General features: G+C 42.5%; 1 protein-coding gene across 1 annotated transcript; it reads left to right on the plus strand.

The window, feature by feature from the left end:
• The first annotated feature begins 6122 nt into the window (after positions 1–6122).
• klhdc8a (kelch domain containing 8A) lies at positions 6123–22913 on the plus strand. Its single transcript, XM_069936462.1, has 5 exons — positions 6123–6624; positions 9206–9370; positions 10503–10718; positions 14245–14346; positions 19691–22913. The coding sequence occupies exons 1-5, from the start codon at positions 6249–6251 to the stop codon at positions 19882–19884; spliced, it is 1053 nt and encodes a 350-aa protein (XP_069792563.1). The 5' UTR covers positions 6123–6248; the 3' UTR covers positions 19885–22913.
• Positions 22914–23616: the final 703 nt, after the last annotated feature.

Here is a 23616-nt window from a genome sequence, read left to right on the forward strand (position 1 = left end):
TTTCCTCTCACGTCATGAAGGTGTATGGGTTGGTCAAGACAGGGGCCACGAATAAATAATTCAAGGAAGTATAAAGTCAGGCTCTGGATAACCCAGGCTTGGAAAATTCAGCTAATTTGTAAAATCTTTAGTTCAGTCATGAAAGAATATTATTGGTTACCTTAAATAGCGGTTCTGAACCTTTTTCTTTTCACTCACATCCCAGCTTAAGCAATCCCTTACTAATCACAGAGCACCAGATTACTTAAAGTGGGATGTGAGTGGAAAGAAAAAGGTTCAGAACCGCTATTTAAGGTAACCAATAATATTCTTTCATGACTGAACTAAAGATTTTACAAATTAGCTGAATTTTCCAAGCCTGGGTTATCCAGAGCCTGACTTTATACTTCCTTGCATTATTTATTCGTGGGCCCTGTCTTGACCAACCCATACACCTTCGAGACGTGAGAGGAAACTGCAGCAGATCGAAGAAATCCACGCAGGTCACAAAGAGAAATGTAGACGCAAGTTTTCAAATGAACCTGGTTCTCTGGTTCAGTGAGACAATTGTTACTGAAATATTTTGCTTGAGGAAAATTGTCATTGGTCCATTTCCTTTTGAGTTATGAAACCGTGCACATAACAAGTCAATTAGGTACGATTAAAACAGTGGTTTTCAAACTTCTTTCCATCCACATACGCCACCTTAAGCAATCCCTTACTAATCACAGAGCACCTATGGCATAAGGAAGACTTAAAATGGTGTGAGAGTGGAAAGAAAAAGGTTAAGAATCACAGTCTTAAAGGTTTCAAAATTGAACTCAACCAATGTGACATTTAGAGTGGAGATGGTAAGAATTTTTAATATCTATATTTGGTATCTGGATAAGGATTAAATTTATGGACCAACCTCGTTGGCTGAGAAGGTGATGAAAATTCTTCCTCTTGACCTGCATTTAAGTAACACAACAGTTAATATCCAACTATTTTGACGTGGAACTGGAGTCACACCTAAGCCCAGATTGGGCTAGAAAATAATCCTTGCTTTCATAAAATACTTCTGTGAATCACCATTCCATTATTTTCAATGATAATCTAATGGCCTCACTTTTTTATTGTTTTACAATATTTAAAATATTATTCATCTTAAGGGTCCGGTTGGCATTTGAACTCCCAGTTTTGTGGGCGACCACCCCATTATCCTGGCTACCAAGCCCCTATGGGAGGCAGGTGAGGATTAGAATAGGGCCTGTGATGTGCACCCTTCCTCAGTCGAATAACCTCCTGGTATTCACTAGGTAGATGTGGATGTTGTAAATGGCCACAATGGCAGTAAGTCAAAGAACCGCTTTTGGCACCCTGTGTGATAAAGATGTACGGCATGGAAACAGGCCTATCATCTCAACTTGTTCATGCTGACCAACTTTTACTTCTCCTTTTGTTGTCTTAATACGCAGGACGTATTTTCATAAAACACGGCTAGCATAGCTGTTAGCACAACGCTGTTACAGTGCCAGTGGCCCAGATTCAAATCCAGCACTGTCTGTAAGGAGCTTGTACATGCTCCCTGTGTCTGTGTGGGTTCCCTCTGGGTGCCCCTATGGCCTCCAGCCTTTCAAAACTTACTGAGGGGGTTGTAGGTTGATTGGGTGTAATTGGGTGGCACGGGGTCGTGGGCCGAATGGCCTATTACCCTGCTGCACACCTAAAAAACACATTACAAATAATGATGGCTGTAAGATTCTGACTGTGAGATTCTTCACTATCTCATGGGGTCAGAGGTTACAACCATTCAGCAAGTACTTTGCCATGGAACTGGCAGGAAATCCAGCATAACTTGGCTTGGTGGCCTCATTATGTACAGAGACTTTGCAGAGCACATCTCTGAAAATGAGCTGAGAAACTCTGTCAAAGCACAAATTGCAAATTCCTTTCTATATGTTATTAAATCACAATGAAGCAAAGGCCAGGTCCCTGCAGATGAGTTATATATGTGACAGGATTATTCAGCAGAGAAGTGCAGGTTACCAAAGCTGATTCTGTTGCCTGGTTACAGAAACTCACAGCGTGACATCAGCTATTGCTAAGGCTCTTCAATGTTGCTGGAAATAACAGAAGGTGGGAGCTGTCTGGGATTTCATACTGCCTCTCCATTCGTGTGATGTTCCTAAGAGCATTGTAGGTACTAGGATCAACTTGATTAGAGAAATTTCCAATCTGAGTCGTACAATTTAGGACAAGTTCTTCACCCCGACTCGTATCCATGCCAACAAATTTGGCATTTTGTACTGGTCCCATTTACCTGCATTTTGTCCATTCTTCTGAAGCTTCCTATCTGTCCAAATGTCTTTTGAACAATAAAACTGTACCCACATCCATAGCTTCCTCTGGCAGCTCATTCCAGATATGAACGACCCTTTGAGTGGAAAATATTGATCCTCAGGTTCCTCTGCCCTCTCACCTTAAACCTATGTCTTCTTGCTCCAGAATTGACTGTGGTAAAGAACACAAGCATTCACTTCAACCATGCCCCTTGTGATTTTATAAACCTCTATAAATTTTAAATGAACATATACGGCCCTCAAACCCTGTCTGCCCAAATACCCCAATTAACCTACAACCCGCGCATGTTTTCAATGTTGAAAGGAAACCAGAGTACATGGAAGAAACCCACGCAGGCACGGGAAGAATGTACAAACTCCTTACAGACCGCACCGAGTCACTGGTGCTACAATAGCATTGCACTAACCACTACACGAACCATGCCACCACTCAGGTTCCCGCACTCCAGAAAATAAAGACCCAGTCTATCCAACCTCTTCCTATAAGTCAAGACCTTCCAGTCCCCACATCAATCTCAGTCCTAATTGGCTTTTAATTCTCATGTGTCCCAGTTCAAGACCCCCCACTCCCCTTTCAGCATTTTTCCCTTATTTCAATGAGTTCTCTCATTCTTCTGAATTACAGAGAATGCACGTACAGCCTTGTCAATTGCCCCACTTCTGAAAATCTCCTCATCCCTGGAATTGGTCTGCAGAATGAAACTGTATTCCACACCCCATTAAGTAAGAATATCTTTTCTCAGATAATGAGACTGAAACTTTAAACACCTCTTCAGGCCTACGCTCATCGAGGTGCTGAATAATTGACCACAATTTCTCCATAAATGCAGATTCTTTGACTGTTACAAGGCAGAACATTCAAAGACTATTCGGTCCAGCCTATCCATACTTGACCCAAGCTTCTTGTTGCCATATTTTACTCTAGCCTTGGCCATTGTTTATCCAACTTCCCTGTAAATGCATTTGTTGCAATTTGCCTGCACCAATCCCCTTGGTAACACATTCCATAATCACCTGTCTTTGGATAAAGCACATTCTCCTCTGTTCCACTCTAGAGTGAATGCCTGGCTTGGTCTCCTTTCTCAATTGAAGTATTCAAAATCCCTTTTGTTGTCATCCATGACATTGTCACCCCTTGGATTTACCATTTACAGAAAATTGGTCTTTCCCAAAAGTGATAATTTCTCATATCATTGGGATTGGAATTGAGACTCAATGCCTTTGAAGTGTGTTCTCTGCATTTCAGTTCTGTCCATCAGTCTCATTTCCCCTCACATGGCATCCAATCTCAAGTCTCCAATACCATCTCCAACCTCATCACCTCTGGTCACCTCCCTCCCACAGCCTCCAATCTCACCTGAAGAAGTCTAGTTTCAAGTTTGTTTATTCTCACATGTACCAAGGTATAGTGAAAATGTTCTCTTTGCTTACTATCCAGCAAATCAACCCATTCATAACTATAGCAAATACAACTTATGGTGGACAGAGTGATGGAGACAGATACATTAGAACAGTTACGGGGAACATTATTAACGTGAGGTTAGTTCACCAGCTGAACATATAGAAGGTGGTGTCTCACAAAAATTATACTCAATAAAGGTCAGAAATTTGAAATCAGGGGACTAAGAAGCTTCCTGAGTAATTGTGGTTCCAGTAAATAGTAAAACTAAAAGCATATCCCCTGTGCATTGAAATAGGGTTGAACTGTTTTCTTTAATAGCAGAGATACCCTTTTTAACAGGTGGATCTAACCTAGACCCACAACACCTCCTTGTGAGTCATGAAGCCAGAGCGGTAATTACAGTTTTTAAGTGCCAGGTTCCCTGCCTCTTTCTGACTACTTTCTGCAGGAGTGCCTGGCTGCCTGCTTCACTGTGTAGTGTGGAATCTGTAAGGCATTGGACCACGAGATCCAACAGAGGATCCATAAGAAACCTCTCTGGGAAGATCTTTGTTGTCTTCTTCCCACCGTTCATGACATTTATCAAGAGCATTGTATATAGAGGGCCTGAAGCATTGTTGAAGATCCCTCCCACCCATCCAACAATCTCTGACCTATTTCTATTGGGAAGGACTTGTAGGAGCATTGAGGCTAGGACTACAATGGGTAACAGCTTTTCCCCTCAGAGGCAACTGAATAACACCATTGAGATCTCTTTGATGTGTATTTATTAAGTTCAAAATTGGTGCCCTCTACCAGTTGATTCACCAATCACACAGCAGGCCAACTCAAGCAACATAAAATTCACTTATCTAGCATCTACCAATCCCCATAGGTGCTGGATATCATACTGTATACTGTATATGTGCCAGTACAGTCAGGTGACCATAAACTTGATGGCTGAAAGAGCAAAGCAGTGGCACAGCTAAACGATCTGGCTGAGAAACATTGTTGGGTCACTGCCCTCTCTGGTTGATCTGGTTGGTGCAATAATTGGCCCCAAGTGAGAAAGAAGAAAAGTATCACCTTCCCACATTTGGCATTAACGCATTTCCGTCTGTTGGGTGAATCTGGCATCAAGCCTGGAAGCAAAGCTTCCAGTTGACTTTTCAGCTGGCATTCACTGTTCAGGCTCGAGTGTAAGCAGGTGAGGAATTAAAAACACAATGCTGGAGAAACTCAGCAGGTCGAATAGTGTCCTTGTGTAGCAAAGATACATCAGGGTATGGAAACAAAATGTCAGCAGGCGTCTCAACAAAATGGTAGGTGAGGAGGGGTGGGGGGAGGAGCACGGTCCCAAAGGCAGCAGGTAAAAGGTGGATAAGGAAGGGAGGGGCACAGCAGCAAACGGGGAGGAGAGATTACTCTATGATTGGAGAGGGAAGGGGGGGTCGAGAGGCTAGAGGTGAGAAGAGGAAGGGGAGGGAGGGACAACGGAGAAACTGGACAAGTCGATGTTAATTCCATTGGGTTGAAGGGTGCCGAGATTAAAAATCAAGTGTTGTTCCTCCAATTTACGGGTAGGCAGTGGGATAGTAATGAGGCCGTGGACAGACATGTAAGTATGAGAGCGGGACGCAGAATTGAAGTGGTTGGTCACTGGGAGATCTCTGTCACTGATGTGGACAGAGCGAAGGTGCTCAGTGAAGTGATCTCCCAGTCTGCACCCAGTCTCTCCGATGTAGAGAAGGCCACAAAGGGAGCACCAGATGGAGCAGATCACTCCCGCTTCACTTAAAAGAACTGTTTAGGGCCCCAAATGGTGATGAGGTAGGAGGTGTGGCCACAAGTGCAGCATTTCCTGCAGCCACAGGGGAAGGTACCAGGGTGGGGTGGTGGGGAGAGATAAGTGGATGAGGGAGCAGTCCCTATGGAAGGCAGAGAGGGGAGGAGAGGGGAAGATGTGTCTAGTGGTGGGATCCTATTGTATGCGGTGTAAATTGTGGAAAATAATGCGTTGGATTTGGAGGCTAGTAATAAGTGAGGTCAAGGGGAATCTGGTGTTTGTTACATCTTGGGGCAGAGGGGGCCAAGGCAGATCAGTGGGAAACGGAGGAGATGCAAGTATGGGCTGAGTTGATGGTGGTAGAGGGGAAGTCACATTTGTGGAAGAAGGTAGACATTTCAGATGATCTGGAGTGGAAGACTTCATCTTGGGAACAGATCTGGTGGAGATGGAGAAATTGCCAGAAGTGAACAGAATCCTTGCAGGGGACTGGGTGTGAATAAGAAGGCAATAGGACAGGGCTGGATAAGGATTATGTGAGGATAAGTTCAAGCAAAGAAATTGAAAGGAAAGTCTTGCAGCATTTATAAGGTGTTGATCATTACAACTTCATCTTTCCTTTACAGTCTCGAAATTCTTGGTGCTGTCTGGGAGTTCTGTATCGGTTACTGCAGGACAGATTACTGCATCCAGAACCAGTCACATGACACCTCTGAGGACCACGTAACGGAAACAGGGGTTGAGAGCCGGCTTAAATGCCATGTCTATTCCCAGCACCAAGTCATTCCGCTGGCACTCCCTGGCACCCTTGGCCCTTGGTCGCGTTTACTGCACGCCCGTGGAAAGTGGAGGACAACTCTACCTCATCGGCGGCTGTGATGAAAGTGGGTCCCCCATGAATACCTGTGAGGTCTACTCCCCAGAAGCCAATCAATGGACCACCCTGCCTCCCATGCCCACGCCGCGGGCGGGCGTGGCTGTAGCTCCCCTGGGGAAGCAGATATTAGTGATTGGGGGTATGGGAATTCACCGGAACCCTCTGTCTACTGTGGAGATGTACAATGTGGAAGAAGGCAAGTGGGAGAAGAAGAATTCCCTGGATGAAGCTGCCATGGGCATTTCCGTGATTGTCAAAGGTAATTGCACACAGTAATGAGAGAATTCGGGGCTATATAGGAAAGATGGAGAATATTCTTCACAGAGTGGAGAAAACTAATGGAGATTCATTATAGATGATCAAAATTATTAGGTGAGTACTGAGGGAGAAATTTCAGCGGATGTGCCTTGGGCAACCTGAGGACTTAGATTAAGGTGGTGCAGGATCACAAGGGAAACTTGAAGATTTCCTTCATGTTGCAGGTAATGTTGATCGAGCATTTTCTGCCTGAAAAAAACAGTGGATTTGGATTACAGTAAAACACCTGTTATCCAAAATTCAAGCAACCAGCAGCTGCAAGCAACTAGCAAAATACATTTTGGAAAATAAATAGGTAAAAAATACAGAAGTTTAAAATTGGTGTGCCTCACCATTAGTTCGCCAATCACATAACATGTAATCTCAAGCAACCAGAAAATTCACTTATCCAGTATATACCAATCCTCATGGGTGCCAGACACCAGGGATTTTTTTTTTTTTACTTTTTATGGTAATAACATTTATCCAAATCCCTTTAAAAAGGTGACTCCATGTATATTAAAAATGAGAAGATTGGAGGCTTTGAGGAAGAAACATAGAATGTGGGCCTTGATGGGCTGACTGAGTCACTGAAGATTTAAAGATGTTCCTTCATCGTAAGCAATGTGGACAATTCGGGGCAAACATTGTCAATTGCCTTCTCATCGGCCATCGGCACCCAGTAGACCAGATGAGCAATTCTGGTTGCCCAACTACTGGAAGGTCATGAATAAGTTGGAATGGATGTAAAGTAGTTTCACCAGGATGTTTCTGGGATTGGAGAGCTTGAGCTATGGGGACAGGTTGGGTAGGTGATCTTTATTCCCTAGACAGGAGACTGGAGGTGGGGGTGACCTTATAGTAGTGTATATAATCAAGAGGAATAAATTGATTGTCCACTGATTATTTCCGAGGCTGTTCAATTCTTGAACTAGAGGCTGTAGGTTTAAGGTGAGATTTAAGGTGGTCCTGAGAGTGACTTTTTCATTCAGTGTGTAGTCCATATTTGGAACGAGCTGCAAGAGGAAGCTATAGAAGTAGGTACAATTGCATCATTCAAAAGACATTGGACAGATAATGAAGGCTTTAGGAGTACAGTATATGGACCAAATGCAGGCAAATGGGAGTAGCCCAGACTGCATCACTACACACTCCTCTCCCCAGAAGACATTGATTTCTGCTATTTTAAGAAACAAAAGTGAACAGGAGCCACTACCATTGTTCCCCATCGAAAAACCAAATGCTCTATTCTGACATGCTGCTTCCTTGCAGAAAGAACACCCACACAGGATGGGGTGGGGGTGGGAGGGGAAGAGACATTTAGCCTACTGTATCTGCCCCAGCTGTTTGCTAGCTGAATACTTTCTTGACACGGCAATATGATTTCCCTGTCAGGTGACAACCATGACTGAATTTGAAGGAGAGGGTTGTGAGTTCTTGCCATAGACTAGAGACTGATCAATAATTAGGCCCATTCGGGCATAATTATTTTTTCAGTTTATTTACAAAGTAGTGGTTTTCATACTGTCCGCATAAACTCACATTCCACCTTAAGCAATTCCTATACCTTAAGTGCTCTGTGATTGGCCAGGGATTGCTTAATGTGGTACGTGAGTGGAAAGGGATGGTTGAAAACCACTGCTCTCGACCCAATTGTTTGAAATATTTTGCTTGAGTAAAATTGTCATTGCCCCATTTCCTTTGGAGTGATGAAACCGTGCACATAACGAGTCAATGAGGGACGATTAAAACTGTGGTTTTCTTTCCACGCACATACCAACTTAAGCCATCCCTGACTAATCACGGAGCACCTATGTTATTAGGGATTACTTAAGGTGGAATGTGAGTTTAGGGGGGCAGTTTGAAAACCACTGATTTACAGCATGGTAGAAGCAGATTGTGGCCCTTTAAAACCGTGCTGACCAGTGACACACAAATTAACCTACAATGTTTGGAAGGGTGGGAGGAAAACAGAGCATCGAGGAAACCCAAACTCCTTACAGACAGTGATGGATTCAAACCTGGGTGCTGGGGCTGTTAGATCCCATAGCACTATTCTAAAAAAGAGCATTTCTTAACATCTCAGCCATTATTAATTCTTCAACCCCTATTTACCTGCCTTAATCATAGAGCTGTTTGTGGCATCTTGTGTTTGAACTTCATTGTAACAGCAATAGGGTTACACTGAGTAGTATATAAGGTAATTCATTGGCTGTGAACCATGGAGGTCATCAAAGATGTTGGATGACATGAGGCACTCCCTCAGTGCCGCAGAAGAACTGCTTGGATAAACCTATTTCTTTTCAAGTGTGTTCACATCAAGTGTGGTGGGCTTCGGCTGAACCTGCAGTCCCATGGGTTCACCAACTAAATGTGGAGGCCATGGAGAAGCAGAAGGGGGTAGAGGCTGAAGGATGACTGCTTGGACCTACCATTGGCCATCAGCAGCAGAGAGGTTAGAGTTGAGGCCAGTAGAGGCGGAACCATGTTGCATTGCCGCGTATTGAAAATTGTAGTGAATTTCTTGACATGTGTGTTTCCAGACTGTCAGGTATTTGCGCTGGGTGGCATGGGGTCAGACACATGTCCACAAGCTCACCTCCAGCAGTACGATAGTACAAGCGACATTTGGCATGCACTGCCGGCCATGCCTACACCGAGATATGCAGCCAGCACCTTTCTGCAAGGGGGCAAGATCCACGTATTTGGTAAGTATTGAAGCTGGGAGAAAGGAAGCATTACAAGTAAAAAAAGTTTGCAGACACTGCAATTGAAGTAAAAATACAATGTTGGACAAACTCAGCAGGTCAAACAATGTACTTTTATAGCATAACCAACGTTTCGTGCTTGAGCCCTTCATCAAGGTATAAGCAAAATGTAGGCAGGTGCCCGAACGAAAGAGAATTAGTTCCTTTCACAACCTCTCGGCTCCACTCCCTACCTTGCCGTTAAAGCTCTGTTTGAGGTGAAAGCGTTGTCTTAATGTGAGAAATGTCAGTCAATCTGCACACAGCAAGCTCCCAGAAACGGTCTGATTCGGGCATAAGAGTGTAAGAAATATGAGTAGGAGTCGGCCATCCAGCCCATCAAGCCTGCTCCGCCATTCAATGTTGATCTGATGATAGGCTCCTCTCTACCTACCTGCCTTGTCGCCATATGCCTTAATGTAAAATCTATCCAAACTTGTGACCAGATAATCTCCTTGGGTGTTGATCGAGGGACAATCACCAAGAACAACTCATGCACTTCACTTCAAAATAGCAGTGTGGGATCTTTTACCCCAGCAGGTAACACCTCTTCCGAGAGATAGCACCCTGTGACATGAGGCACTCCCTCAGTGCTGCAGAAGAACTGCTTGGATATGTAATCCGCTGCTTCTGAATAGCTTGTGCTTTGCCCTCCCTTACCTGGCCTCCTTGCTGTTTTGGAGGTTATTAGGTCTGGATCACCTGCAATTAACAAGAATATCTGCAGACAAAGGTGCTGGAGAAACTCAGCATCCCTTTACTTGGGTAGACTTTACTTCCTATGGATGATGCGTGACCTGTGTGAGTTTCCCCAGCTCTTTAGTGTATTGCATTGTCTTATCGCTTGGTTCATCCTTCTGATCCTTCCCTCACTTGCCCATCGTTCCTCCCTAATTTGGTTCCACCAATCACTTACCAGCCTTGAGTTTCTGATCCTGCTGCAGGGTCTTGATCTAAATCATTGAACCATGCCTCTGATCCACGAAATTCTCTCAGCTGTTTATTTATTTATTTTTTTGCTCCTATAAGTTGGTCACGGTTTTCATGCACAATTTGAACCAGGATAACATTATGTGTGTTTTTTTGTGAGAAGGCGGAAGGCAAGCAAAGAATCCAGTCACCGCCTTTGAAGTTTATGACACCGAGGCGAGGTCGTGGGCCAAGTTTCCCAACATTCCTTGCCGGCGATCCTTCTCAAGTTCCGTGATGACTGAGAATAGTTTCCTAAGTCTGGGAGGTCTGCAGCAGGCACGGGGCTCCAAGAAGCCCAAGTTTGTCAGGACCGTGGAGGTGTTTGACATTAAGCAGGGTACGTAGGGACAGGAGAGGAATAGCACTGATGAATTTGGCCCTCTAGACTCGAGGAAATGTTTCTCTGAATCTGTCCCACGAAATCATTTCACGTTGAGCGTGTGGAAAGTAATTGGGCACAGTGAGGAATGGGCTCGATCTGTGGGCAGACCAACCAGGAGAGGGTAATGAAGAGTGGGGCTGGACCTGGGCTTATAGAAGTCATATTCGATGGCCCACCTACCCTAGTGCAGTTTGCAATAGATCTTGGAACTTGCTCCATGTTCTCCAGAAGTCCACATCTTTGATTAGATTGTGTTGTCTTTTCAATGTTATTTAGCATATAACAGCGAAATTTCTGCAGATGTACAGTGCCCTCCATAATGTTTGGGGCAGAGACACTTTGTTCCTTTATTTGCCCCTGTGCTCCAGTTGTATAATGAAACAATTCACACGTAATTAAAGTTTACATTCCAGATTTTATTCAAGGTTATTTCTATACATTTTGGTTTTAACGTAGAAAATACAACATTTTTTAAACATACTAACAGAGCGAATAATGAGACCAGCAGTCGACAGGTTAGTTCCAAAGCTCACTGATTTATTACTTGGTTCGCCGAGGCTTTTTAAAGATGCAACCTGTTCCCACCGTTGGGAACCGGAAGTTGCGTAGCTGACTGAAATTCAGATTTCACACGTCCGGGCTCTTTCCTTTGGAGAAAGAGGAAGATGCCCGGCACCATCTTTGGTGCAGGCTGCTCCGACCACGTACGCATTACAATCGGAGCCGGTTCGCTTTTACACCAACCGCATTGGTCACCACAGTCCCCTTATTTCAGGGCACCATAATGTTTGGGACATTTGGCTTCATGGATGTTTGTAAGTTCTCAGATATGTTGAATTGTTTCATTGGTGCAGGTCTAAAAGAGCTAGACTTGCTTCTAACCATTTTGATCACCTTTTGAATCTGTGGTTGCCATTTTTCATGAGGATAATGAAGCCAAAGAAGCCATGTCCTAACAATAAGAGACATCACCCAAACCAAAATCAACTGTTTGCAACATCACTGAGAAGAAAGAGTGCACAAAGGGACTGGTATTCCAAGGAAGACCTCCACCACTGATGACCGAAGAATTCACATCATAATTTTCTTTTAAATCCCCAAATGTATGTCTGACAGATCAGAAGGACTCTTCATAAGGCAGGTGTGGGTATGTCAATGACTGCTGTCCTCAGAAGACTTCATGAATGGAAATACAGTGGCTACACTGCAAGATTGCCAAGCTACAGAGAGGATGACCAGATTACAGATTGCCAAGAAGTATTTAAAAAAAGCCTGCAGCATTCTGGAAAAGGGTCTTGTGAACAGATGAGACCAAGATTAACCTGTATCAGAGTGATGGCAAGAGCAAAGTGTGGAGGGGTAAAGGAACAGCCCAGGATCCAAAGCATACCACCTTTGCCTTGGTTTGCATCTTGCAGGGTAGCCTCTGTACTTCTGCTCATGAAGATTTTTGAGGACAGAAGTCATTGACATGTCCACACCTGCCTTGTGAAGAGTCTTTCTGATGTGTCGGACATGTGTTTGGAGATTTTTCTTCATTATGATGAGAATTCTTCTGTCATAAGTAGTGGAGGTCTTCCTTGGAAGACCAGTCCCTTTGCAATTTCTAAGCTCACCAATACACTCTTTCTTCTCATTGATGTTCCAAACAGTTGACTTTGGTAATCCTTACGTTCGGGTGATGTCTCTTACTGTTTTGTTCTTGTTTTACAGCCTCATCGTGGGTTATTTTATTTTCATTGGCGCAACTCAAGTCCTCAAGTGGAAAATGGCAACTACAGACTCCGAAGGTGAGCAAAAGCTTCAAAGCAAGTCAAGCTCTCATATACCTGCACCAATGAAGCAATTAAACGTACCTGAGTAATCACAAACACCTGTGAAGTCAAATTTCCCAAACCTAATGGTGCCCTGAAATGATGAGGCTATACAAAGTGCTGTAATTTCTATATGGTAAAGCCAAAAGTATAGAAATAACCTTGAAGAAAATCTGGAATACGTGCTTTCATTACATGTGAATTTTTGATTATAAATGTAAAACCGTGGAGCACAGGGGCAAATAAAGGGGGGGGGGGGGAAATAAGTGTCTTTGTCCCAAACATTATGGAGGGCATTGTAAATTATATTGAAAAATGTGGCTATTTTGACTGAACTAAAGCGTTTAAATAGAGCCCTTGAGGTTAATATTCAGTTTATCTTAATTAATGCCAAGCAATGATAAGGATCAAAAATATAAAATGTTGCTCAGTAACTCCAGTAGGTAAGGTGGGGAAGATATTTTGCCCATTTAAAAGGAGAATTTAAAATTGAGCCACAGGGAATGAGGTAGATTCATTTTAAAGTGAAATTGGTTGAATGCACGAGAAAGGCTAGAAAAATTGCTCGTAAAGGAAGTGGATGAGGTACATGGTCTGATGTGAGAACACTTTGTAAACGGGCTCTCTTGGTCACAGACTGGGTGTAGATATATGCTGATTCTTTCTAATTTGTGATAAGAGAGTAAGAAATCAAGTGTTGCCTGGAACAGGTGACCCAACTGCAGTGGTTGTTTTAGACCCTGAGATGTCCTAAAAATCCTGGCCGGAGAGTTCAAAGCTACCGATTGGAGGTTTAGGCTAAAGGATGGGGAATTTTTTTCTCTCGACTCCACGACTCTTTGGATGGTCAGTGTGAGTGAATGAATGTCTGAAATGTTTACTTTTTGGATACGGAGTGAGTCGAGGGACATGGATGTGGAGTGAGAAAATTGAATTAAAATAGGTAATGTTGCAGCTCTATAAATCTCTGGTGAGTCCACGCTGAGAATATTGTGTTCAGTTCTGGTCACCTCATTACAGGAAGGATGTGGAATATGTGAAAATATGTCTTATGATGCAAGATAAGCAGAGGTAGGGCTTTTCTCTGGAGCGAGGAAGGATGAGGGGTGACTTAATAGAGGTCCAAGATTATTGGTGGCAGAGATAAGGTAAACCTTATCTCCCAGGGCACCTTTTTCCCAGGGCAGCAGTAGCAAACACTAGAGGACATCTATACAAAGAGAAGGGAGGAAAGTTTACGTGAGACATCAGGGGTATGTTTTATTTACACAGAGAATTGTGGATGCCTGGAATGGATTGCCAAGGGACGTGGTGGAGTCTAGAGCAATAGGGGCATTTAAAAGATTGTTGGATTAGCACATGGATGAAAGAGAAATAAAGGGTTATGAGGTAGGGAAGGTTCAGTTATTTTTGGTGTAGGTTAATATAGGTTGGCACAACATTGTGGGACAAAGGGCCTGTACTGTGCAGCAATGTTTTATGTTCTCAGATCAGCCAAGACTTCATCAAATGATAATGCAGGTTTGATGGGCCATGAGACTTTCCTTCATCTCGTTTGTTCTTTTCACTGACCATCACTCATTTCCCATCTCTTAATTCTCACTCTGCATTTCTCTCTCACTTCCATTTCTTCCTTGTGTTCTCTTCTTCTCACTTTCACTACCCAGGTAGCTGGATAAAGACTACACGTCGCTTAAACATGAAGACTAAGCGAGCAGATTTTGTTGCTGCATATCTCCAAGGAAGAGTCATTGCGGCAGGAGGTCTGGGTAAGTTGGTCATTAAATATTATTCTGAAACAAGCTTCCAACTTATGGACGACACTTAAGGTCCTCCTGTGTCAAATGTCATTTAACAACATGGGCTAACTTTCTACCCTCATGGATCTAGTTCCTGGACACTATGTGAGGCTACATCAAGTTGACAGAAGGTAAAGAAACTCTGAATAGTGACGCTCTCTAACCACTTTTTTCCAATAGAACTCACCATGCACATGAATACGTGCAAAGCAAATACTTATTGCCCATACTCAGTTGCCCTTGAGAAAGCTTGATGTTACTTAGAGAATCAATAAATCCTTACAGCAATGTGGGGAGGGATATTTGGCCCAGAGTGAGTTAGAATGGAGGCTTGCCTGTTCCAATGGAAAGGAAGACACGCACTTATTGATCTAAAACCTCAGAGATCAGATTAGATCTGGTGTCCCTGTCTCAAGAAAGGGTCTCAAATTCATGATCCAAACTTGAGAAGCAAAGGTGGAAGATACTAGCAACCAAAAAGTGGTAGAAAAACTCAAAAGACTTGTTAGCTCCCTGCATGGATGCAGCCACCTATGCATTTTACAAAATTGAAAGGTTGGCTTCAAAGACCCAGGGAATGTGGATGTCTGGGTATTTCTTGAACTTTAGGCATGTGCAGTTATAGATTGTTACCAGCAGAGGCTGCTAAAGCCAAGGGGAACAAAGAAGTCAATGTCTTCATCCAGGAAATACCTAGCCTTCCTATCACATCACCAAACTGACTATTAAATCTGTCCTGATCCTGGTGATTTTGAAGCACTAGCCAAGACACTGGGGATACTTGACTTTCACCTGAGACCTGGCTTTTATTCAATATTACCTTGAAAAAAATAGCCTCACTCATACTGCAACATTCCCTGAGTGTGCAGTATTAGGACTGTCATCTGAGTATTTTTAAAATTTAGACATAGAGCCATTTCAGCCCACGAGTCCGTTCCACCCAATTAACCTACACCCCAGTACATTTTGAAGGGTGTGAGGAAACCAGAGCCCTCGGGAAAAAAACCACGCAGACATGGAGAGAATATACAAACTCCTTACAGATGGCGCCGGATTCGAACCCTGTTCCCGAACACTGGCACTGAAAAGGCATTGCGCTAACCGCTACGCTAACCATGTCATCCTAATTCTTAGATGCTGTCATCCAGATGCATCACTAGGAAAGTGGGAAAGCACAAACTTGTTGATACAGCAGTAGGACCACTGTCCACTGGCCCAGTGCATAGAGCCGCTGTGTCATCCCTCCATGGGCACCAAATTCGATCCTGGCTTCTGGAACTGCCTGTGTGAAACATGCACGTTGTCTCCGTGGTTGCATGGTTTTCCTCAGAATGCTTCAGTTCTCTCTTGAGTCACAAAGATGTGCGTGTTGGTGGGTGAATTGGCTGCAGTAAATTGTCCCTAGTATGTTGGAATCTGGAGGAATTTGATGCAATTATGGAGAGAATAAAATGGGAAGCATAAACATGCAAATGCTGGAATATTAAGAAACTTGGAGGATCTCAGCAGGTCAGACTGTATTGGGTAGAATAGTCAGTCAACATTTCGGGTTAGAAACATTTATGAGATTAGAGTGGGATCAGTGTGAATGGAGGTGGTGATCAGTGCAGATTGATGGCTGAATGGTCTGTTTCCATAGAACATAGTGCATTACCAGCACAGTATAGGCCCTTCAACCTATATAAACCTACAACAATCTAAACCTTCCCTATCTCATACCCATAACCCTCTATTGTTTTTTGTATCCTTGTGCCTGTCTAACAGTCTTTTAAATGTTCCAATTGTACCAGCTCCACCACCACCCAGGCAATTCATTCAAGACACCCACCTCTCTCTCTCTCTGTAAAAATAAATAAATAAATAAATAGATTGATAGATAGATAGATAAATAAATAAATAAACAGAATGGAAATGTTCCCCTGGTGTCTTCCCTAAGCTTTCCTACCCACACCTTAAACAGATGTCCGCTGGGATAAAGGTGCTGTCTATGCACCTGATCAGTGCCTCTCATAATCCTGAGACTTCCATCATGTTGCCTCAAATCCTTCTTCAGTCCAAACCAGACAATATCCTGGTAAATCTACTCTGCACCCATTCCAAATTTTCCACATCCTTCCAGTAATGAGGCCACCGGAACGGAACACAATATTCCAAGTGTGATCTAACCAGAGTTTTGTAGAGCTGCTACATTACCCCATTACTGTTGAACTCAATCCTTGACTAATGAAGACCAGTGTACCATAAACCTTCTTAACTACCCTATCAACCGCAAGCAACCATGAGAGATCTATGGATTTGGACAGCTATAGCCCCTCTTCTTCCACACTATTAAGAATCCTGCCATTAGTCATGTATTTCACATTGAAGTTCAACCTCGCAAAATGTATCACTTCACATTCATCGGAATTGAACTCCATTTGCCACTTCTCTGCCCAACTCTGCCTTCTTTCCTTTTGTAACCTACAACAACCTCCTACACTATCGGCAACACCTCCAACCTTGGTGTCATCTGCAAACTGGAAACATCCTTCCACTTCTTCATCCAGGTTATTTATAAAAGTCACAAAGGGAAGGGGTCCCAGAACAGATTCCTGCAGTTCTCCACTCAGAATGCATTCCATCTACTATTACCCTCTGCTTTCTGCAAGCAAGCCAATTCTGAATCAATGTTCATGGATCCCATGTATGATGAACTTTCTGAAATAGACTATCATGGGGGACCTTGTCAAATGCCTTACCAAAAATCCATATACATCATATCTCTCTAGAGAATGTAGACAGTGGAACCTGGTGCAGAAAACCAACTGCTGGAGCAACTTTGCTATCTGTGGAGGGAAAGGGATGGTTGAGGTTTCAGGTCGAGACCCCACACCAGGAAAGTGTAAAGACACACAGCAAGTGCTGGAGGATCTCAAATGGTCTCAGTGTCCATTGGAGATAAAGGTATATTAGGGAAGATTGACCAGATCAAATGAAGGGGAGGGGGCGGACAGGTGATAGGTGGAACTGGTTGTGGTGAGGAATGATGGGTAGATGAAATCGCATGGAGTGGAGAGTTTAGAGACCCATAGGTGGAAACAAATAAAAGGAATTCATTACCTGGGAGTGATGTTAGCAGGACATGGTGATAGGAGACTTGACAGAACAAGAAATAGAGACAGAGGGCAGATACAGGACTTGTTTTGTATTCATTATGGAAATAAGTGTGTGACTAATAGAAACGATCTTCATCCAAGCAATCATCTGAGTGAATGAGCCACTGAGGTGAGATTTCCTGGAGACCATTGTTCAGTGTGAGGCACTGTGTACCAAGGATATAAGGGAATTAAGCAGAAGGAAAAGGTCATGGGGAAGTAACTGGACCCTTTGTGCAAACTGTTCAGGCCTCTCACAGAACTTTGACTCAATCATTTAAGTTTCATCTTTAAGTCACATTATCTCTCATGCAGTGAGAAGGGTTCTTGTGTGATCAGTCTAGTGAGTTATCTCTAACATTCAAGAGTCAAACAGCATGGAACAGGCCCTTCAGCCCAATGTCTGTGCCAACTAAGTTAGCCTTCTGGGCTAGTCCCATTTGCCTGCATTTAGTCCATAACCTTCTATGCCCCTACGACCCATATATCTATCCTAATGTTTTTCTAATGTCAAAATTGGGCCCATTTCTACTGCTTCCTCATTCCATATATGGACCACCCCCTGAGTAGAAAAAATTATTCCTCAGATCCTTCTTTAACTTTTCCCTCACTTTAAGCCTACGCCTTCTAGTTCTGAAATAATCTATCCTGGGAAAATTACTACCATACAGAAGCCACTTGAACATTAAAAATGTCATCCCAAAACCAGGAGTCACCTTATACGCCAAGTATAAGATCCAAACTTTAACAGCGAGGTCTCAGTGCTTCCCCTCACTAAGTATAAAATCCGAACCTTACAGTGAAGTTTCAGCGTTCCCCCGCGGGGACCATCCGCCCAATCCGACTGCTGTTGGCTCTATACAGGCTTTAAAAGGCCTGTTTAAGGAGCCAACGGTGGTTTATTTTTAAATATGCTTCTTTTTCAATCTTTTTATTGGTTTTGAGAAGATAATAATCATAATATAATAATATAAAGTTCAGGTTAAAGTAAATTAAAATTACAGAGAGTAAAACAATGGTAAACAAGATATGAATGATCCATGTTGTCGATAAAAAAGGAAAAGAAAAAAGATTTTAAAAACCTATAAGAAATGTAATTTCTAATTTCTGATTTCTAAGTGATTACTGTCAAAGCCAGGCACCAACTACTAATTTTCAGTACTAATTGATCCAAAAATAAAGAAAAAGAAAAAAAAAGATTTTAAATAAAAATCAAAAATAATTGATCGATATATTTTGAAAATAATTGAAAAAAGAACCCCAAAGAGAAAGATTTTTTTAAACTCGTTTTAATAATTTTAAAATATGCTAATAAAATTTAAACCTTTACTGGGTAATTTACTTTTAAAATATTGTGAATTTGTATTTTTTTAATAGAAACCAATAACATTCTAATACGACATACATGATGGAATATAGTCCCCCCCCACCCAAAAGCCCCCTCCCCTCCCACACCCTCAGAATAATCAGTATGAGAATAAAATATAGTTATGTAGAAGGGAAAAAAAGAGACTTTCAGGATTGCCCAGAGGGAAATCTTCCAATATACCTACTCTACCAAAATCTTTCTTATGGGTCAGAGGTACAGGAAGCTCAATATTCTCCATTTAAACCTAATGTTTGGGTGTACGGGTGCCAAATTTGTAGAAACACAGCATATTTATGTAATTTTTTTGTAAAGGGATACATCTTTGAATTTCTGCATATTCAAATGCATATCTGATTTCCCAGTAACTGCAATACATTTTCTTGGCACTGCTAATGCAGATTTGACAAACTCTTGTAGGTATATTGACAATTTTAATTTAGGTCTTGTCCCTTCAATATTTCCTTATAAAAATAAATCTGGATTTTGCAGAATTACAACACCTGTAACTTGTTCCGAAAAGTTTCCTAAATCCAACCAAAAAGGGCTTACCTTGGAACAGGACCAAGTTAAATGTAAAACAAAAATCCTGTTTTTTCACCACATCTGAAACATTGATCTGATAAGTCTGATTTCAACCTATTCAGTTTTTGTGGTGTAAGATATAACTGATGGAGCAAATTATACTGAACTAATCTGTATCTTACATTAATAGTATTAGTCAAGGTTTCCACCGGTGGAAAATTGACAGTCAGAGAGTGCCATTGAAACTGTTTGGAATGTGAGCTGGTATTTGGATGTGTCTGCTTTCCAGGTGACCAACCAGCAGTCCTGGGTTCGGCTGAAGCCTTGCATCCAGTGAAGAATCGGTGGGAGAGGTTGCCGCCTTTGCCCACTGCCCGCTGCACCTGCTCCAGTATTGTGTTTAAGAACTGGCTCTTTGTGATGGGCGGGGTGTCGCAGGGTCCCAGCAACGCTGTGGAAGCTCTTGGCCTCATGGACTCGTAAGCACTTAAGACTGACTGGTTACTGCAGAGTGGGTGAAATACCCTTTAAAGGCCAGCTGGAGGTGCACTTGTTCAAAGTTTTCATTTCTTTTGCTTCTGGATGGAAAAGGCTTCAAACCTCGTGAAAGGTCAGAACTCGAAAGGAAAGGCAAATCTTTTTCTTGACTTCACCCATCATTTCCTAACATCTGGCAAATGAACCTCTAGGTAACCCTTTAATACCTGTACAAATTGAACTACGAGTGAATCTGTTTTCACTGATGTTTCGAGGACGTAGGCCAACTCTAGTTGAACAGCACTACATGCCATCATTGCACTGTTCCTGCACCATTTAACACAAGGGGTTCGGTTACAAAATAATTTCCTTCACACATTCTACTTTCCTTCCTCAGCCATCTTCTTGCAGAGCTCTGAATGTTTATCCAGGAGTGTTCAGAGTTGAAGAAGCCTTCAGTTATTTTTTTAAACTGAGGGATCTCTGCTCAAAGCTGAGGTGAAGTTGGCGTAATTCTATGAGGTCACAGCAATGATGGGACCTTGATTGCCAGTGTTCAGCAAAGAGGATTTGTTGCTCAACTGAATTAATCAATTCAGGAGGAGATAAAATAATCTTGCTTCTTGAACTTCGATATGAACCCAAACGAATCTCTGCTTGACCTCTAACAAAGCATCAAACAATATTCTTGATTGTTTGAACTGCACCAAATCTGACATCATCCTTTTTTTGGGCTGATTGGTGGTCATTAACATTTGTGTCACAGAAGAAGCAGGCAATTACTATCTGTCGGAAGAGAATATAACTGATTCCCCTTCACTTTCAATGCTTCTACCATTATCTAATCCCCTACCAGAAATATCCCGGGATTCACTATTGGCCAGCAGCAAGAGATGGATGGTGAATGTTTCATCTCTCAACTTTCCAAACCCTTTCCATCATCTACAAGGCACACCATGAAGATGATGGAAAACTCTGCTATCTAAATGAGTGCAGTTCAAGAACATCTAAGAGGCTTGGCAACGTGCAGAACAAAGCGAACCCCTTTATTAGCACCTCATACACCATCTTGATCCACATCCACCAGCACCACATGTGCACCAGCCACCAGGAGGCTCTGGCTATTCGCCAAGTCGTCCAGAGCAAATTTCAGATTTATTGTCTGAGTTCATACATGACATCACATTCATCCCTGAGATTCTTTTATTCTGCAGGCGAGGCAGAATTACCATTTATTGGTAGTGGGGGGAAAACTGTATACAATGTAAACACATAAACAAATAAAGAAATGTAAAGAAACTGACCATACACTACAGAGAAGATTTTTTAAAAACAATAAAGTTCCAAAGTAAGAGTCCTTAAATGAGTCCCTGATTGGGTTTATTGTTGAGGAGTCTGATGGTGAACTAGTGAAAGAAAAAAAGACAAACCGGCGCGTGAAATCGAACACCATCCTGACTGCACATCCTTCCTCAAAATCATGGCATTGGTTAATGACATAACCCAAGTATCCTTGTGACAGAGATTAATCGAGAAGTTGGCTTTGAACCATCTTCTTCAGGGTATTTATGGATTCACCAGCAATTGCTGTAGTCTTTTCATAACAAAATTAAATCAGAAAACATTTTGATGATACTCTTGGACACAGGAATTTGCGACAGCAACAATGGCAATGGCTGAACTCACTTGGAGTTCAAGAAACTATAACCATTAAATGAATGATGAAAAAATAGCAAAAGATATTGTGGAAAGCAGCCTGTTCATGGAAGACTTCACATCTGCTCAGCTTCTGCCCAATACCACAATAGCATTACTGTGGTTAGTGTTAAATAGGGTTACGCTGTGCTTCATACCATAACTGTATACACAAGTGATGTAACTCACCAGTCTAATTGTGCCCTTAGACTACAGTGTAAACTTCAGTTATTGGCATTGTTTTTAAATTACAGAGGACTTTGATATAGAGTTTAAATAGCTGGACTAAATTGTTCAGGAGAGTCTGAGTATTGTTTGAAAAAGCTTCATGGACCTTGAAAAGTTTCCATTCCTAGGGGAGTCCAAAACTCGGCTACAGATGTAAAATGATCAGAAATCAATCCAGTTGGAAACATGAGAGAAAGGAATTTGGGAGGAACTTCTTGCTGGAGAACAGTGTGGCAAAGATGTTAGTTTCATGCCAGGCACAGAGACCTAGACTAACAATGCAAGGAAATGATTGTCATCTGATCCTTCATTGACTTTTATGCTCCAAATGCTTTCTCTTCCTCCGTCACCACTCCCACTATATCACTTGTGGCTTTTCTTGGCTCGTTCCAATACAATAATCACGACCCAATGTTCTTATAAACTTCCTGCTTCATCCAAAGCTGAAGCACTTTTGTCTACATTTTTTTTGCCAGTACATTGGAACTTAAAAAAAAAAGAGAATTGATACTTTATTACAGGATCCAAGACTGAACAAATGAAGGGAGGAAGAATTCAAAATTTGGTATGTGATCATTTTCATGCATTATTGGACTTGGCCTCTACAAATATGACTGTCACTTACCTTCAGATTTATTGTCAGAGTACATATATGAGATTCTTTTTCCTGGGGCAAGACAGAATGGCCACATTGGTACAGTGAAACCCCAATCTTACACGCCCCGATTTAATGCGAATTGGGATATAATGCGCTGAGCCGTTGGTCTTGGGTGTCAGCCTTCCTGCGTCAGCCTCCCGGCAGGAGCGTGGTCCTTGGGTTCCTGGCAGCGGCGGGGACATCGGGCTGCAGGCAGGAGCCGGGGCGCTTGACATAATGCAAGTGCGGTGAACTCCCCCATTTAGCACAACCCCGGCTTTTTTTTTGTGTTGAGATTTTATGGACCCCAACGATCGCGCTATAACATGGTTTCTCTGTAGTGCGGGAAAAAAACTGGACACAACGTACACATGGAACAAATAAAGAACTGTAATCAGATAATGAAATGTAAACAAATTGACTGTGCAATAGAGAGAGAATTTAAAAAAATAAATCAATAAAGTGCAAAAGTAAGAGTCCTTAAATGAGACCCTGACTGATTTTGTCATTGAGGAGTCTGATGGTGGAGGGGAACCAGCTGTTCCTGAACCTGGTGGAGCAGGTCTTGTGGTACCTATACCTCTTTCCTGATGGCAGCAGTGAGAACAGAGCATGTGCTGGCTGGTGTGGATCCTTGATGATTGCAGCTGCCCTCCGACGGCACCGTTCCCCCTAGATGTTCTCAATGGTGGGGAGTGAGTGCCCTAGACACTGGTCTAAAATTGATTTCAAACCACTTAACCTGAAGGGGTTCGAGAGTTAAACTCTTAATATAAGAAGTAATTAATTATTCCTGGGAATTCTCACAATTAAATGACCCCCAAGAATCCTCTGGCTATAGTTCCAATCCTTAACCAATGCATTTGAAGATTATTTAATTTTACCTCCATGGTGGAATTCTAACTAAAATTTTCATTATCGAATGGCAAACTGTCTCTGGACCCACTGATCATTTCCCAGCTGAGCCCAAGAGGGGACTTTCACCAATATCCAGCCCTCAATACCTGCAACAACAAAAATGGTCCATTGACTGAATTGGAGAAGATGATTGAACCTCTGTTGACACTCTAGACAAGAGATTACAAGGACCCACTGATCATTTCCCAGCTGAGCCCAAGTGGGGACTTTCACCAATATCCAGCCCTGAATACCTGCAACAACAAAAAAGGTCCATCGAC

Source organism: Narcine bancroftii, chromosome 5 (genome assembly GCF_036971445.1).
Source record: "Narcine bancroftii isolate sNarBan1 chromosome 5, sNarBan1.hap1, whole genome shotgun sequence".
Lineage (NCBI taxonomy): Eukaryota > Metazoa > Chordata > Chondrichthyes > Torpediniformes > Narcinidae > Narcine > Narcine bancroftii.

Bases quoted from the DNA above. Each gene is read 5' to 3' on its own strand.
- klhdc8a (XM_069936462.1), top strand. From the start codon at position 6,249: ATGTCTATTCCCAGCACCAAGTCATTCCGCTGGCACTCCCTGGCACCC. The intron at 9,371-10,502 runs GTAAGTATTGAA...TTTTGTGAGAAG, and splicing joins GGGCAAGATCCACGTATTTG to GCGGAAGGCAAGCAAAGAAT. The intron at 10,719-14,244 runs GTACGTAGGGAC...TTCACTACCCAG, and splicing joins GGTGTTTGACATTAAGCAGG to GTAGCTGGATAAAGACTACA.